The sequence below is a fragment of the Zootermopsis nevadensis genome, unplaced genomic scaffold (assembly GCF_977971745.1).
Source record: "Zootermopsis nevadensis isolate Lab colony 2312 unplaced genomic scaffold, Znev_1.0 Znev_ptg000003l, whole genome shotgun sequence".
NCBI lineage: Eukaryota > Metazoa > Arthropoda > Insecta > Blattodea > Termopsidae > Zootermopsis > Zootermopsis nevadensis.
Genome location: NW_028259135.1, coordinates 16,112,955 through 16,130,098, shown reverse-complemented (window position 1 = coordinate 16,130,098; position 17,144 = coordinate 16,112,955). Strand labels below are relative to the sequence as shown.

The 17,144-nt window shown below is 38.9% G+C and overlaps 3 protein-coding genes and 1 long non-coding RNA gene across 11 annotated transcripts in view; 2 read left to right on the top strand and 2 right to left on the bottom strand.

Annotated features, from left to right (window-relative positions):
- Oatp26F (Organic anion transporting polypeptide 26F) overlaps positions 1 to 5,293 on the top strand; it is a 55,291-nt gene extending 49,998 nt beyond the window's left edge. For all 3 annotated transcript variants that reach the window (XM_022059995.2, XM_022059994.2, XM_022059996.2), the window contains 3 exons: positions 740 to 969; positions 2,430 to 2,618; positions 3,822 to 5,293. In XM_022059995.2, coding sequence (XP_021915687.2) covers positions 740 to 969; positions 2,430 to 2,618; positions 3,822 to 4,035 — 633 coding nt within the window. In that variant the 3' untranslated portion in view covers positions 4,036 to 5,293. The remainder of the gene's footprint in view (positions 1 to 739; positions 970 to 2,429; positions 2,619 to 3,821) is intronic.
- The window catches only part of LOC110827892 (uncharacterized), a 167,546-nt gene extending 161,245 nt beyond the window's left edge, over positions 1 to 6,301 (bottom strand). The window contains exons 1-2 of the long non-coding RNA XR_015533616.1: positions 6,121 to 6,301; positions 5,639 to 5,762 (exon numbers count right to left, since the gene is read on the bottom strand). This is a non-coding gene — a long non-coding RNA (uncharacterized LOC110827892). The remainder of the gene's footprint in view (positions 1 to 5,638; positions 5,763 to 6,120) is intronic.
- A 61-nt stretch (positions 6,302 to 6,362) lies between these two features.
- On the top strand, positions 6,363 to 11,319 carry LOC110827888 (Proteasome inhibitor 31 kDa). The gene is made up of 5 exons (XM_022060016.2): positions 6,363 to 6,535; positions 6,638 to 6,787; positions 7,414 to 7,727; positions 9,391 to 9,528; positions 10,377 to 11,319. Exons 1-5 carry the CDS (start codon positions 6,395 to 6,397, stop codon positions 10,513 to 10,515), a joined length of 882 nt encoding a protein of 293 aa, XP_021915708.1. The 5' UTR covers positions 6,363 to 6,394; the 3' UTR covers positions 10,516 to 11,319.
- A 1,738-nt stretch (positions 11,320 to 13,057) lies between these two features.
- The window catches only part of PRL-1 (protein-tyrosine phosphatase 4A family member PRL-1), a 46,365-nt gene continuing 42,278 nt past the window's right edge, over positions 13,058 to 17,144 (bottom strand). For all 6 annotated transcript variants that reach the window (XM_022060017.2, XM_022060019.2, XM_022060018.2 and 3 more), the window contains 3 exons: positions 16,411 to 16,542; positions 15,446 to 15,612; positions 13,058 to 14,622 (listed from right to left, as the gene is read on the bottom strand). In XM_022060017.2, coding sequence (XP_021915709.1) covers positions 14,511 to 14,622; positions 15,446 to 15,612; positions 16,411 to 16,542 — 411 coding nt within the window. In that variant the 3' untranslated portion in view covers positions 13,058 to 14,510. The remainder of the gene's footprint in view (positions 14,623 to 15,445; positions 15,613 to 16,410; positions 16,543 to 17,144) is intronic.

The following is a 17,144-nucleotide window of genomic DNA, read 5'->3' as shown; positions in this document are numbered from 1 at the left end:
CCATTAGGGGGTTATAGCGTGTCCATTTCGATTATTTAGAGCGAGTAATTATATCCGCGATAGTGTGGGAATAACATTAAATCAATATTAATTATTCGCAATTAATTAACATACTTTATAGATAATATACTCAGAAGTAGTTTTATCATCACGTTAATTAATTCAGACACGGTAATTGCACTCTGCGAGATAAAACTTCGGTTCAATGAACAGACGTATAAATACAGCGTTCAGTACCTTCTGTAATAAATACGAAAATATTTCTGAGTGATTCTGGGCTTTTGAGGGATTCGATTTCTCTTGCCGCTTCACGTTTCAGGGGGTCTTAAGTGACTACTTAAGTCCAGGGCGGTCAAACCTCTAATCTTGACAGGAGTATAAATTTCTGTCTTGGCTATCATGTCCAGACTGAGACCAATCCACTTTCTATAAAATGAGTGCTTGAGGGTTCTTCCTTGAGATCTGAGTGGCCGTAGCGCGAAGCTAGACACCACCTTTGTCCAGAGCAGAAAGTATATGCCTTCACTGCGAGCTATTTAGGTCACGGAGAACCTTATCTTTTAACCACACTTTTAAGTGACATAACAGGAGTTGAAGGTTTAATAATATTGTCCTTACTTGCCAATTTTGAACAATGTTCAAACCTAACCCACACGTTGCAACTGTGAAACTATGGCGCAAATGAGAATTCTGCACACCCAGAAAAGCTCTCCTTAATCGCTCCTCCTGCCTTCAACAGGTGTACACCAACTGCTCATGCATAAACTCGACGGCCGGCAACTTGACAGTGATCCTGGGTGACACAGACGATGACCCGTCGACATTGGAACGCGGTTTCGGTTCGTACCAGGCGATCAACCGAATGTGTGCGTCGCAGTGCCCTTACTTGTGGCCGTTTGTGGTACTTGTCTTCCTAACAATGTTCTTCACATTCCTCAGCACAATGCCGGCTTTGTCGGCAACCCTCAGGTTAGTACTGGAAATACTGTTTCTATTCTCGGGCAATGACTCCGCGTTATATTAGGTGACGTTCCGGAGAACATCGATATATCCACACCACAGTTCACGGGGCTAAAGGCTGTCTTCGCACAGCGGAGATCCACGTTCAATCCCCGGTGACTTAAACTGAGATTGTAAGATTTGAGGTTTTCTCTGCAGTGAGTATGAAGATTTCTGTCTTCTGGGTTGTTGCGCTGTGTAGTCTGGTCGATGTTAACCAACGTTTCGGAGGTCATACTGCCTCCTTCATCAGGGCGATGAGTATGAAGATTTCTGTCTTCTGGGTTGTTGCGCTGTGTAGTCTGGTCGATGTTTACCAACGTTTCAGAGGTCATACTGCCTCCGTCATCAGGGCGATGAGTATAAAGATACCTGTCTTCTGGGTTGTTGCGGTGTGTAGTCTGGTCGATGTTTACCAACGTTTCATCGCTCTGATGACGGGGGCAGTATGACCTCTGAAACGTTGGTTAACATCGACCAGACTACACAGCGCAACAACCCAGAAGACAGAAATCTTCATACTCTGATGACGGAGGCAGCATGACCTCTGAAACGTTGGTTAACATCGACCAGACTACACAGCGCAACAACCCAGAAGACAGAAATCTTCATACTCATCGCCCTGATGATGGAGGCAGCATGACCTCTGAAACGTTGGTTAACATCGACCAGACTACACAGCGCAACAACCCAGAAGACAGAAATCTTCATACTCATCGCCCTGATGATGGAGGCAGTATGACCTCTGAAACGTTGGTTAACATCGACCAGACTACACAGCGCAACAACCCAGAAGACAGAAATCTTCATACTCATCGCCCTGATGATGGAGGCAGTATGACCTCCGAAACGTTGGTTAACATCGACCAGACTACACAGCGCAACAACCCAGAAGACAGAAATCTTCATACTCATCGCCCTGATGATGGAGGCAGCATGACCTCTGAAACGTTGGTTAACATCGACCAGACTACACAGCGCAACAACCCAGAAGACAGAAATCTTCATACTCTGATGACGGAGGCAGTATGACCTCTGAAACGTTGGTAAACATCGACCAGACTACACAGCGCAACAACCCAGAAGACAGAAATCTTCATACTCTGATGACGGAGGCAGTATGACCTCTGAAACGTTGGTAAACATCGACCAGACTACACAGCGCAACAACCCAGAAGACAGAAATCTTTAAACTGAGATTCTTGGTGGACAGAGAGGCACTGAAGCAGACTTTTATCCGAGTTCTTCGGTCAACCATCAATCCACCACTGATCCACGAGATGTGCGATAGTCCACACCAAGAAGCGTTTTAAGTTTGTGGCTTCATCTCTTATCCGAGCACTTGGCTAGTCTTGAAGTTTGTTGATGTTTTTTGATGTTTCTTGATGTTTTTTCTTAAGTTCTGGAGGTGATTATGGCATTGGTTGCAGATGTGTGCAGGATGACCAGCGATCGTTCGCTCTGGGCATACAATGGATCAAGGTGCGTCTGATAGGGACTATTCCTGCGCCCATGGTGTTCGGGGCGCTGATCGACGAGACGTGCATCCTATGGCAGGAATCGTGTTACGAGGATGAAAACGGAGCCTGCCTCGTCTATGACAACACGTATATGGGCAGGTACGTGGCGCAGAGAGCTGCCTCATCGACTGAACCACGCAACTTTCTACACAAGAACTAACGAAATCTATGGTACTGGCTTTTAAAAAAAAATTGCCCTGTTCTCAAAGAACCTGAGAGCCCATAACTGTCATCATTGTACCGGATCCTGAGCCAGTTCAGTCCACAGTCAGTCACTATACTGACTAAGCTACCCCAGCTCATCTACACGGGACAGATTATTAAAATGACTAGTTTCCTGCTTCATAATCAGGGTCTGATTCGAGGCAGGAGCAAATACTATAATTTTGTCACAATGTTTGCACTGTTCACTTCCTCTCAAGCCTTCACATTGACAAATTCACTGATAATCCTAGTACGTATCTGGGCAGACTCAAGATAACAACATAAAAACTCAGTATGAACAGCCAGCCTCTAGGCCGAGAACTGACTCCAGAACCTGCCAAATATAAATCTAGAGTTCTAACCACTAGACGTGCACTGTGATATTAGGTTTGGCTCAGTTAACACATGCATAGAAACTCTAATGACAAATCAGTTACATACACACATTCAAATTTAGCTTTCAGGCATTGCAGGACTATGCTACTACATAAAAATGTTTATGTCACACAAATAGTCCTCCAGCTGTTTACCTCATTCCTAAGCCGTAGACCAAAAGTAGCTTTAACAGACCGCATAAACAGCGGAACACACCCCTTGTGAAATGTATCTGCAAACTGTTCAACGTGAGTACAACAGGAATTCATATGACAGTAAATCTGTCTCTTGCCCACCAGTGATGATGGTTTAGCAGGATGCTACTGTGACACACGGCAAGGCACAGCCCACCGGATCAAATGTGAGCGGTGACACACAGTTGATAAGCATGAAATATTACTTAGAAGTGTTTCTAGGGCAGTAATATTATTTCCAGCATAGAACAATTTCAGTTTAACTGCCTAAGTAAATCAATTTTTACTAATATTTAGAATGTCTGTATACAGTGTTTCTTTCCGAGCCTTTTTTTAGGTAATTACCTTCTTAGTACCACAGAATAACTCCCTGATTACCTCTTCATTACTAGACATCGTTCAAAATCATACATGAAATTTCTACCCTTCAGCCAAAATATGAATCTTAACTTTCAAGAAATTTTAATTTCAAATGTATCATTAATCTTTTAATACTTTTCCCCTAAAATTCTACAATTTTTTTTTCCAGGTATGTGTTGGCTTTGGCTTTCATAGGGAAAGCTGCCTCGTTACTGTTTTTCTTCTTAGCTTGGTGGTTCTACATTCCACCATCTGGATTTAAGGAAACATTGCAAACAGCGACACCTACGTCACCCGACGTCACAGACGATGGTGTTGATGGCATGCCGACCGTCCTAATGAACGGACATACAAATCATATAACAATTCCTGGTGATACTTGAGACAACCACAAACTGAATATTTATTGTAAACCAAAGAAGTTACATGTGCGTCAATTCTGTTTCATAAGTGAAAGAAAATTCCTACAGATGTTGATCAACATAGCAGGACAGTCTGAAAATAACTCTATATGACTATATGTTTATATCTGTGAAATGGAATTACATAAATGTTTGTAATGGAAGGTTTGTTATGTTGATGGAATTGGTGTTCAATTTACAAAGTGAAATTCATGAGGAAGGGAAATTACAGCAAAATAATATTAACGTAAATTGATGTCTTTAATTTATTTTACTTTAAATGTGATTAATTACATTTAAATGTAGCATCTAATTTCCACATTAAAAATATTTCCATATTCTACATATTTTATATTAATTAAATTCACAACATTCTCAGTTTCTAAATGAAACAGAGGGATAATCGTGAACCTCAAACTTATTATCAGTTTTGTGAAGGCGTTCGCTATTACTGATACCGTATGGATCGTGGATATGAAAGGACATGGGAAACGACATTTCCGTATAAATGTCCCTTGCTCAAATTAAAAACTGCGAGAAGTATAAAGGTTGATAAAATTTAGGAAAATGTATTGCATATTCTTAAGTGAGCCAGGTAGTGACGTGGGCTAAAACCACCGGTTTACTGGAATCACAGGTTCAAATTCGGCTTAGGGAATCCGTGTCTGTTTACATTTATCTTTGTTACATTACGGTCGTAGAAGTTTTGTGATTGGCTCATCCACTGTCCAAGATGTCCTGTTTTGTGTCCCTCAAGACTGGTCACAATACAAACTGCATTCAGTGTGGGGTCGTAATATGAACATGGCATTATTTACAATATAAAACTTTGCTCCTAATAAGAGCATAACAAATTATCATCCTTAAAAATTAATGCAAGAAGTTCTTCTACCTGTATTAATCCACACGTCGTTCTACATAACAATAGACAGTATGGGGACAGAGAGAAATGAAACAATTCTGTTTATATACCGTCATCTGACGCCATGTTTCAAGAGATATGGGTGCAGAATGATCCCTAAAATATTAATCTGTTTACGTTAATGTATCAATACAAAGAAGAAGAGATGATTCTGTTATATTGTGACATACGGTGGAATATTCTACAAAACAAACTTCTTTAAGCTTTTAGTGTGTATGTGTTTTAAGTGTGCAAACATAAACCTTGTATTTCATGTTACTCAGTTAAAAGTGTGTTTGTGTAAGATTTTTATAATAAAAGGCATTTCTTGCATTATAATTATAAGTGTTATTAAATACATAACTTCATTTACATGTTAACATATGCAAATAGCAATCATAAGAGAAATTATTTACCAGACATCAAGATTATTTGTGACAACAATCAAATTTGCACTGAAAGGGACTTAAGAAGGGCTCTGTTTCATAGAGTTAATTAACCTTTAATATCTGTGCCTCATGACTTTTACACTTGATCCAGACTGTGTGTCACACCAGCACACCACTGCACCATCAATCCCGGAGCCAAGTCCAGCCGGCAACCCCTTCCCATATGATTATGGTTAAACGAATCCTATGATTTTTAAAAATACACTCTACAATATTAGCATAAGACATGACATACCTTTGCTACAAGGGCTCCTCGTTGTCAGTATGCAGGGCTACGAACCATTCTGAGTGCACTGAAGTCCTAGGCAGCAAGCTCCAGAATTTTGACATGAAATGTATTCACTGATGCCTCTTCAGTCCTGGAAACAAACATTAAGTTACATGATGTCTTATATGAGCAACTATCAATTATATAATATCCACTGTGCTATGTATATCACCAGCATTAAAAACTTTTTGTGTTTATACTAAACAGGCAAATTTGTTCCCATGTCACTACTAATTCCTATTTAACACACTAAATGTACCACTAACCAAATGTTTTCTGGGAAAACTTATTTACGTTAATATTATCTTTTGATTTGCATACTTAATTTGCCTACCACTCAACATTGGCTCGCGTATCACCAGTGGTATGCTGATGTATACAGATTTTATCTGGGCTGTGATATTTATTTTATGTGGGGGATCTTCCAATGACAGTCATAAAATACCTACCATTGGGATTGTAATGCGTTATAATTCATAGTTTGTGCCCATCCAGTTTCGGTTTGTAATATTAAAATAATCTTTTTCACCAACTTTAGAACACGTAACAGTGACATACCATATAGATCAAATAACGCAATGCCGTGTTACCGACATAGATGGCGCACAAAGTCGCGTGTATATTGTGCTTCCATCTATCCACAACAATACTGGAACTATTACAAAACTATTTACAGTCGATAGTCCGGAAATGTGAGCGGAAGGACAGACTTGTACTTGCAAGATGGCTTCTCAGATGTTTGGTTGGGATTTAACATATCGGCTTGTTGTAAAAGATATAACAAAGAAAGAAGACGTTTTGGTCGCTCTTATCCATTGGTATTTTATAAAATTTGGTTTCAAATGCGTAGGGTTAGGCGACAGTGTAAGTCATTAAGTAGATATATTGTAGAACTGTGTTATTCCGGTTGCTGGTGATGATTAAGTAAATTTTGATGGTATGAATATATCTGGGGGTTTTTTCCAGAAAACTTTGACAACCACTGACGTTGGAGGAGAAATACTTCCTGAAGGCTGGAGTTCAGAGGACACTTACTCCCTGCGATATGTTTACAATAAGGATTTATATATTTTAAAGGGAGTGAAGACTGAAGCGGATATTGTATTGAATTTGTTGGTATGGGTTTCCATCTCTTAAGAGGTTTGAAGTGAGGTGCTCTTGGTTTTATATTAGCATTTTCTTGTTGCTTCAGTAATTGCAACATGTAGGGTTATGTTTTATTATGTTGATTTGATATGGTAAGCCACAGAGACAAATAACATTCTACTAAACTACTCTGAAATATAATACTTTGTTTCATTCAGTTAATCTGTTGTAATCATGTGTATTTGCTGGGGAGACCGCAGACAATGACATTACGTGACATTGATCATACACATGACATACATTTCAAAGTTGTGAGGTTCGCAATATTGAATTGCTTTGACAGGCCAACAGTATACTTTATTTTGTATAGTTTTTAAGAGTGTGCGCAAGTGACCATTTGGGATCATGTAATAGTAGCACAATAACAAAGGTGTAACATAAATATTATGTTAATGCTTTTTGCATTTATTTATGCAGTGCTGTTTTAATTATACCTTGTTCAGTGCTGAGTTTGAGTTGTTGAATGAAGAAGAATAGTAGTGAATTTAGAAGGATGCATTTGCATGTTGTTTGTTCACTGGGTTATCATGTAAGTAACATTATGTGTTTGGTGGATATATGGTGTAAATATGAGATAATGTGTGTTTATTTTCCAGCGTGTCTCAGATTTGTCCATTTCAATAATACATTTCAAAGTAGAAGAAACAGTGAAGAACTTAAAAGGTGACATTGAAGCATTGGTACCAAAGTATAAAGATGTTATTGATGCCATTCAAAAAGATTTATTGGAACCTGTAGTGACTGGCACCAACAAGGAAGCAACAACACAGACAGCCCAGCCAGTCTTCCCAGTGCTAAGAAATTCAGACATTCGTGAGCGTTCTAGATCTGAGGAAAGAGATGAGTATGATGATCCATTAAGGATTGGTCAGCCAAGGCGAGGCATAGGAGTTGGATTTGATCCTGACTGGTATGCATATTTCATTGTGATTGCCACATTCTGAATAGATCAACCACAATCAGTAATGTCAGAATTGGACAAAGCAGATCCCTCCTGCAATAGCAAACTGAGCAACTTGGCCAAATATTTGTATTTGTAAGGTGAAGATACAGCGTATTTTCTGTTTTATGTGGTTGATGAATGAAAATACTCGAGAGTCTCGTGTTTTCCTACACTCTTTTCATTTTGATTTGTCAGATCTCCCTATTCTCTATTTCTTCTAGTACCTGGCTGAGCCATTTTGATCTGGGAAATTCCGTGTGTTGCTTTCTTTTATATTGTAAATTCTAATGCCCTTCTCGGTATCATTTTTTGACGTAAATACGTCTATACGGAAGGGTCATTCGGCAAAAAAGTGAAAGGAAAACGTGTAAGATCCATATCAACAATGTGTAAATATGGACCGACAAAATGGTTATGTTACCTAGGAAACGTCATTTGTTTACTCGTCATTGTTGTTTCATTATTGCCGTCAACAATCCGCTTTCGTTACTGCGGAAAGAGCTGAACTGTTAATCGCTTGTAGAAGAAATCTGTTGCTGCATTTGTGTGTTGCGTCATACTATGTAGAGATAAAATGGATGACATTGAAACTAAAGCAATCCGTAATGCAGAATATATGACACAGTACAGAAAACTTTAAATAATGAACCTGAAGTTCCCCAAAAAATACCAAAAACTAATGCTGAACGTGTGAGGGAATATAGAAATCACAAGAAGCAATTATTGCAAGTTATCAAGCTAATATATAAACTTCCTTTCATTGTATTTATTGCCTAAATATAATTAAATACAAAGACGTATTTACGATAGATTCTCTGGAACCATGGTTCCACTGTCAACTTTTTATCAGTCACTTTATATGGCAAAATATAGTAATTTTTCTTGTAATTCTGTTAATATATTTAGGATTTCAAGTTTTTTAAAAATTACATTTCTAATTCTGTGCTGGTTCATTCTTCCTTATTGCTACTTAAAAATTTCATATCCATTCTCTCTCTCTCTTTTTTTTTTTTTTGGGGTGGGGGGGTGGGGATGTTTCAGCATTAACATTAAAACTGGTTTTTAAGTAGACTTGTAAATTGCTTTTGTGAGATAACTTGTTAAAATTTGAGCTGGGTTCTTTGGCTACCTGAAATAGACTGAATGAATGTCGTGTCCCCAAGTTTAAATCTTTTACTGGAGTCAGCTATCCTGACTGACAATATTTGTGAGATTCCCTGTTCTCAAGGATAGTGCCACTTCCTTTCCAACTCATCATTCTCTTTGATACTACATAATCTAGACAACTGAACAATCACATCTTAACATTTTGGTGAATAAACATATATTTTTATGGCAATTAAATTTTAGTGTGATATTTAAAAAAAATAATTCCCATAATTTTTACATATTTAATTCTTATTGTGACAGATAATGTTACTCTATTTAAATAATTTTGTAATTAAAATTAAAAAGGATAGAACATCTGTAAAATCTGCAACAAGTTGGAAGGCAGTATGTACTGCGAGGTTTAACAAGAATCATTCTCCACCACTGTTTTATATATATATATATATATATATATATATAGTTGAAATATATTTATAAATTAAAGCAGTTGGTCCTAATTTAAATGTAAATACATTTTTAGGGATCCAATTCGTGATCCATTGGCAGTGGGCCGATCAGACTTGAACCCTTTAAGTCGTGGAGGTGGGATGCTTTTCAATCCCTTTGGAAGACGAGGAGTCCCAGATCCAGGAGCAGGCATTCCAGGTGGCCTGCCACGGTATGGTTCTCTTCATTAAGTTAAAGCAAGGAATTCATTACTTTCATTGTCATTATCTACGAGGGCCACTTAGCAACCTAACAAGTAATGGTTGGCATGAGTGAATTCCCCTTTGGTATGGTATTAGTATCAGCTGTGCAGCTCACACATTGCTGAGCTATGGACCGAGAAACAGTACAAGTCTCAAGGGACACCACACCGATGGACTTTTTAAAAGCTGTCCCTTTACATAAGTACCATGCTGTAAAGAAACAGAGCCACACTCTTAACCCTGACACTTGATGGATTGTAGTTATTAACTTCATACTGTGGATGCTGTACCTGTGAGAAAAGTGCCCCTGATCCTTAAAGAAGGAGGCTTATTGGGCTCTGTTGAAAGTCTGGACATGGTGATAACATTCAGAATCTCTTGCCTGTGCTAGGATTCAAATTGCTCTTGTCCAGCCCTTAGCCAGTCACTTCTTTGAGTTACGCAGTCAGAATAACCTGAAATAAAACATTATGCAGCATAAATCCAGACAAGGATCCACAGACATGCAACAGAATAAAAACATAAATTCAGTGGAATCCTCTTAAAGTGTTATGAGGAACATCACATTGAGTAGTTTGCCTCCTACTCTGGAAGGGTCCCAAATTAATTTCTAAGTCCAGTGTTTGTCACTCCAACCAGTAAGTGGGTTAAAATAGGCCATGCAGTTGAAACAGTATCATTGAATAACATAGGAATCAAATATTTATTGGGGATTCCAGGCAGAACATTTGAAATCAGAACTCATGAACAGGGTACGTACAATAGCAGAACATTCTTATGAAAGAAGAAACTTATGATGATCGTCAATCTGTTTCAGAGGCAGTGTACCTCCAGGTGCACGATTTGATCCATTCGGCCCTCCAAATGTTGGTCCGCAAAGAGGTCCTCGGCGAGGGTTTGGAACACCAGATCCAGACCACCTGCCCCCACCAGGATACGATGACATGTTCATGTAAATTTGTTCTGCTAATGGTGGTAGAGCACTGTTATGTAAATTGTTTGGCTTATTATAAGACTTCTTTGTCTGTGTTAATCTATAATACATACTTATAATAAAGATACTTGCATTTATGAGGGGCATATACAAATGATTTAGACTAACCTGAATTATGTGATCCTTGGTGGTGGCTCCCAGGTTACACTTTGGCCCGTCCCACATTCTCCCTGGAGGTCGATGCACCGTTGCCATCACAAAACCACTGTTTGGGGGTCTCGTACCCACTTCCTAACAGCATCATGTAAGGCGTCACTATCGGGGAATCGGTGACCACGCAGGGGATCAGTTCCAACACAGTTTGAATCATTTGTGGAGTTCTTGATGTTCTGGGACCACTGCTGGATCCCTTTTTCACTGTTTCGTTGTCACATACGAAGCCTGTCACCCAACTGAAGACAGTTGCACGTGCAGTCACTGGGGTTCACCGTGCTCCCACACCCGCCCTATTCCCCCGACCTGGCACCAAGTGACTATACCCTCTTCCGTGAGATGAATAATCCCCTGCGTGGTCACAGATTCCCCGATAGTGATGCCTTACATGAAGCTGTCAGGGAGTGGGTACGAGACACCCCCAAACAATGGTCTCGTGAGGCAATACGGAAATTGCCAGAGAGATGGCAACGGTGCATTGACCTCCAGGGAGAATACGTGGAACAGGCCGAAATGTAACCTGGGAGCCACCACCATCAAGGATCACATAATTCAGGTTAGTATAAATCATCTGTATATGCCCTTCGTACATATAAGGCAGGGTATGATTATACTCGTATTGTACCTCTTTGTAGCACCTTCTTTTCCTTGATAAATATCTTGAAATGCATTCTCCATAAAAGATAGTCTTCATTGGTTGAAAACTTTGTTCAAAGCAAAACTTTGAAGAATGATTTTGTGTTGGTTTTTAAACATGTTATGCTTAAACCTAGGGTTTATAAAATATTTCAGACTCGGGGCCCCAAAATGATATGACGGTATTAACATAAGCAATGAAAGATCAGAGCTTATGGCCATGATCTGACTTTCATAGTAGGATTTGAGGTTTTCACAATGGTCAGTATGAAGTCTTCAGGGTTGTAGCACCACGTAGACAGAAGTTTACCAATGTTTCATCAGGGTGATGATTAATGGGAGGCAGCAAGTACCTGTGAAACATTGGTAAACTTCTACCTGACTACAGCCCAGGAGACAGTCATCTAATTACTTTCACCTTTACATCATACTAAAGACTGACTGGGGCTTCCCAGCCTATCTAATGGGTTCAATGAGCTCTTTTCTTTGGGGTATACTAGTTGGGCTGAGGCTGATCGCTCCCATCTAATGCTAAGATTAAAATTGGAAGTAATTTATACCTCTGCACTCCTTGGCACTTTCCATGACATAGCACGTAAGACACAGGGATAACTTTTCCCCATTTATCTTATGTGAACTATTACAAGTTATTTTGTATTGCATATCCATTGAAGTAACCAACCTCCAGAGCAGCCCTCAGGATGAAAACAGAGATGGTCCTTGAAACATTAGCAAGTTTTAATCATCTTTCATGGTTGACGGCCCAAGATTCTATTAATAACTGACCTCCTGTTTTAAAAACATACATCACATTTTAAATGCATATATACACACAAATAAGATTTACTTAAATACAATAAATACTGTATGAATTAAAAATCAACCAGACAAAAAAACTACAAGGAAAATAGTGAGGTAGATTAGTTTTGACTGAATAAGGTCATAGTCTGAAGCTAAAGAATTATAAGGCTTGTTCAAATGAAACATTATCAGGGATTGTTCTAGGTAAAGGAGTAGTGCCATTAAAAATAGTCATCATGGGCACTGAGGCAAACATCCCACTGATGTACTAGCTGACAGTTCCTTCCCCAAGAAAACTCAAGAGGTCTTGCTCAAACCACAGCAACCACCATGGCTTTGCTGTCTTCTCTGACCTGAATTGGCGGCCCTTTAGCATTCTCTTGAGGAGCCAAACACAAAAGTCACAGTGTCAGTTCTAGACCGAGATATGGTCCATCGCCTTCCAGGATGGCATGTAATGGATGGTGCAGGGCCATGGGAACGCACTGCTACGCATGTTGGATATCTTGTTGGTCCTATTTGGACTGATTCTGCACTTTGAACGCTGGCATTTAATCACAACACACTTGTTCTGTTGCACAGCATGTGGTCAACTGCTGGTATGTGATGCAGATGGCCACATGATCACCTATGACTGGCCGTATCTGCTAGCAGCACCACGACATGTTAGATTTAGGTAAAAACATATAAATTGTTTGCCTTTTATGTGCGAGACTTTGTGCAGGTCTCCTCTGACTGTCAAGGTTGGGTTGCACAAGAATCTTTGGCAGGGAAAAGAAAAAAAATATATTGAATTTTGGTGAAAAAGTCTTTTGGAAAACACTGAAAGAGATGGAACTCCTGGAAATAGGTTCAGAGGTCTGTAAAATTATTTTGGAGATGGACTTTATAGGTAGCAATTTATGGCAAACCAGTCCAGGAAAACCAGTTTTATTTTTATTCATTTTTTAGCAGAAGACAAATTCAGTTACTGCACATTTCCATCTTCACATTCTTTGAAAGTCTGTTACATTCAAGTGTGGAACAACAAACAGTATCATTCTTGACTGGGAACAATTACTAACATAAATTTTTGTTCTAAGCAAACCTTGGCAATTACTGCTGTAGTCTGGGTGAAATACAGAAATTACATGCTGGTATTACCTATAATCGACTCTTTCCAAACTTTTAAAAATTTCATTAAAACTTCTCTTTCTTTTCATATTAATTTTAAACATTTTTGAAAAACCATTTGGCCATCTCAGACTTATGGAGCCTTTTTTTAATGTTAGGCTTTACACAGATCCAATATACACACAAAAATTGTTCTAGAAACCACTAATAAATTTTGAACACAACAAAAACAAACCAAGTTCATAGAAAGAGCTAATTCAAAAGTTGTAGCAATTTATGCAGTGTTTAATTTCAAAAAAAAATGAACATTCATACATCGTGTATCATAAATACCCTTAATTGTATTAATTTTTTTTTTTTTACAGATACATAACTTGCATGATTCATCCTTTCCATGCTCAGCTCAAAGCTGCCGAAACTGCCCTGCAAAAAAGTTTTCTTAATCAGTTTTATGACCCTTTTACCTAATTTATTTTAAAATTGAATAGAAAATTATAATTTTGATTATTTGAAATCAAGTTTTACTCTTTTTACCTTCTTTGTTTTGCTTTGAGCTTCAAATAAAGTTGGAAAATGAATATACATATGCAGCACTACTCAGAAATTTATGCTAATTTACCATTTTAGGACTCCATATATATACTTTTTGTGAACACAGTGTTTCATTACTGTACAAAACCTGATACTTTTTCGGCAGTGCTTTGATCAAGAAAATATTTACAGTAGCTCTGCATCACGTAAACAAACTTCCTACTTCTCAGTTCCTCTCTTATGTTATATCTCTCTAACCCTACACCAAAGTGCATACCAGTTACTAAAATCCAATTTAAAACACTCACTTTTATAGTGTATGAAAATAACTGCAGTCAAATTATGAAAACACTCCTGATTCAATCTCCATAAAACCATTCCTAAATCCAAAACAAACTACATGTCTCTGCAGAAATATTTTCTACAGTTCCACGTAATTTCAAATTTGAAAACAAGAAATGCAGCAGCAGCCAATAGAAACTGATTATAAAACATACTGTTCTTACATATTATACGGAGTTTCTAAACGTATGTCTGAAAAGACGAGATGTCTATTCAGTCAATAGCTATCGAGTATAACCAATTAAAATTAAAATCTTCAACGGCCTGAACAAAACAAAGCAACATCATTCATCCACCTGATGAACAAGAAAACCTAATGTGATGGATACAGCACAAGGGATTTATTTATTGGTTTTGCTGGTTTGTCATGAAGTTCACTGCTTACTGGATGCAGCAAGCATTCTTGTGGCCATTCTTCAGTTTAAGGCGAGACTTAGGACGGTATTTCTCGAGGTAAGCCAGCTGTTTTGCATTGATGGCACCACGTCTCTTCCTGGAAATATACCCATAAAAATCAAATATGAAAACTAATCTTTGAACTAGAAACATATAATAAAGTAAATCCTGCTTGCAATAGTTTGAACTTCAGAATAATCATAAATGAGCTTGGAGTCAACAGTACAAAACTTGGAAATGAATGTGTCTGATTTTGGGGCTGAAGAGATCAAACTTCTGTAAAATAATGTGCATTAAGAATGCTAATGGAGGTCCGCAGTGGCCGCGCAGTCTGATGCGTGGGTCTTGTGCCGCTTGGTCGCGGGGACCGTGGGTTCGAATCCCACTCAAGCCATGGATGTTTTTCTGTGTTGTGTTGTCCTGTGTACAGGTAGAGGCCTTGCGATGGCCGATCCCTCGTCCAAGGAGTCCTACAGAATGTCCATAGATCAAGCCAACTGAAAAAGGTTGGGGACCCGTAAAGGGTACCGGAAAATGTTCAAACATTGTTAAACCGGAAAAGGAAGAAGAATGCTAATACTATGGGCTGAACAACTGGGGGTTATATTGCAGGAAAAGGCAGAGATTTTACTCATAACCACCACACCCAGACCAGCTCCAGGGCCGGCTGGCGAGTCCCCTCTTCAATGGGTACTGGGGATCTTTCTTCAGGATTAGTGCAGCTAAGGAGTGAGTGAAGCTCACCACTTACCTTTTTGCAGTGCCAAAGTTAATAATATATGGATTTGTACTTCCACTCCTCCATACGTCTTCAGGTCGCAAGTTCAGCTTGCTTTACCTTTACATCTTGTGTCCCTTTGTACAATGCATCTTTTCAGAGCAAAGCAATCCATTCAAAAGCAACAAGTTACAGTACTCACTGCCTAATGAAGTCCACTGCATCTTCATATTTCATTCCCAGCTCAATTAGTGCAAGTGCTACCATCACTGGGGCCCGACCTAGGCCAGCTACACAGTGCACAGCTACACAGGAATCGGGGTTTTCTCGGAACCTTTTCTTCAATAACTCAAACCACTCCTCAACTATCTGTAATTTAGCAATAAATAAACTCCATACAGTTTAAATCAATGTCGATACATACTGCCAAAATATATCAAGTATCTCCCAAGTATAGAAACAGCATTACTTCTATGTAAGATTTGAGGTTTTCACAGCGATGAGTATGAATATTTCTGTCTTCTGGGTTGTTGCGCTGTGTAGTCTTTTAGATATTAACCAACGTTCCAGAGGTCATACTGCCTCCATCATCAGGGCGATGAGTATGAAGATTTCTATCTTCTGGGTTGTTGCGCTGTGTAGTCTGGTCGATGTTAACCAACGTTTCAGAGGTCATACTGCCTCGTCATAAGGGTGATGACTCGCCCTGATGACGGAGGCAGTATGACCTCTGAAACGTTGGTAAACATCGACCAGACTACACAGCGCAACAACCCAGAAGACAGAAATCTTCATACTTATCGCCCGGATGACGGAGGCAGTATGACCTCTGAAACGTTGGTAAACATCGACCAGACTACACAGCGCAACAACCCAGAAGACAGAAATCTTCACAGCATTACTTCTACAAAAAAGCTACTCAGTACTGCTAAGTACCCTCTTTGAATTTCTTGAACAAATATAAACTGCTCAAGAAAGATCATGAAATAATAAATTATGCCAAAAAAGTCACAAATGGCTGCTGAAACTAGTTTCAATTTGTAGCCAATTCATCAGTGAATTTAATATTCTCATACAATAACTAGATACACCATTCTAGATGTACTCCAGACAAAATGACAATAAATGAACTGTAATTTCCTACTATATGGTGTAAATGTTCTTTACCTGAACAGGAGGAGGAGTTCCATCATCAAACTCGAGGTCAGTGACGTTGATGCCTTCGTTCATCAGTTCCTCGATTTTGTAGCTTGGTTCACACACTCTGACTACATCCCTGACTTTATGTTTCTTCAGTTCCTGAAACACAACCCACCTATTTTAATACCAACACAACAAAAACAAGTTTTGTAAAGCCCACTGCTTGAAAGACAGAAGAAGTGTACAATGTTCTGTGCTAACTATACAGGACTCCCTCAACAAGTTCAACCTAGATGCATCTTCAAACCCAATATCTCTAAGACAAACGCTGATACCATCTTCATCACTGACCAAGTCTCCACCACAGCCCCTTCTCTTGTGGCTGAAGACCACAATTTGTATGCATTTCTCCTGTTTCTGTAAAATGTTGAATAATTAACAATAAGGGATGAAATCCAAAACTATGACGTTAGGCAAAAGCTGGATGGCTGAAACATTATAATAATACATTGCCAAATTAATGACAGTGGCACGCATGGATGACAATACAATTCCTACAAGAGCACCAAAAGTGAAAATGCCACATACTGCATGGCAAGACAAAGTGAGGGAAGATAAATGAAAAGACTACAAGGAAAACCAGAAAAGAATAAATTCAGCTAAGAATAGATATAGCTTTCTCACATGGTGTCGCCATGGCACTCGTAGAAACTTCAGTGGATGCTAATGATTGTTTCATCAAGGAGCATGAAAGTAACCAT

What these genes read in the sequence shown, in the direction of transcription:
- LOC110827888 (XM_022060016.2), top strand. Translation starts at nt 6,395, where the DNA reads ATGGCTTCTCAGATGTTTGGTTGGGATTTAACATATCGGCTTGTTGTA. An exon ending in GTTGGATTTGATCCTGACTG is followed by an intron (nt 7,728 to 9,390) that starts GTATGCATATTT and finishes ATACATTTTTAG; the next exon opens with GGATCCAATTCGTGATCCAT. An exon ending in ATTCCAGGTGGCCTGCCACG is followed by an intron (nt 9,529 to 10,376) that starts GTATGGTTCTCT and finishes AATCTGTTTCAG; the next exon opens with AGGCAGTGTACCTCCAGGTG.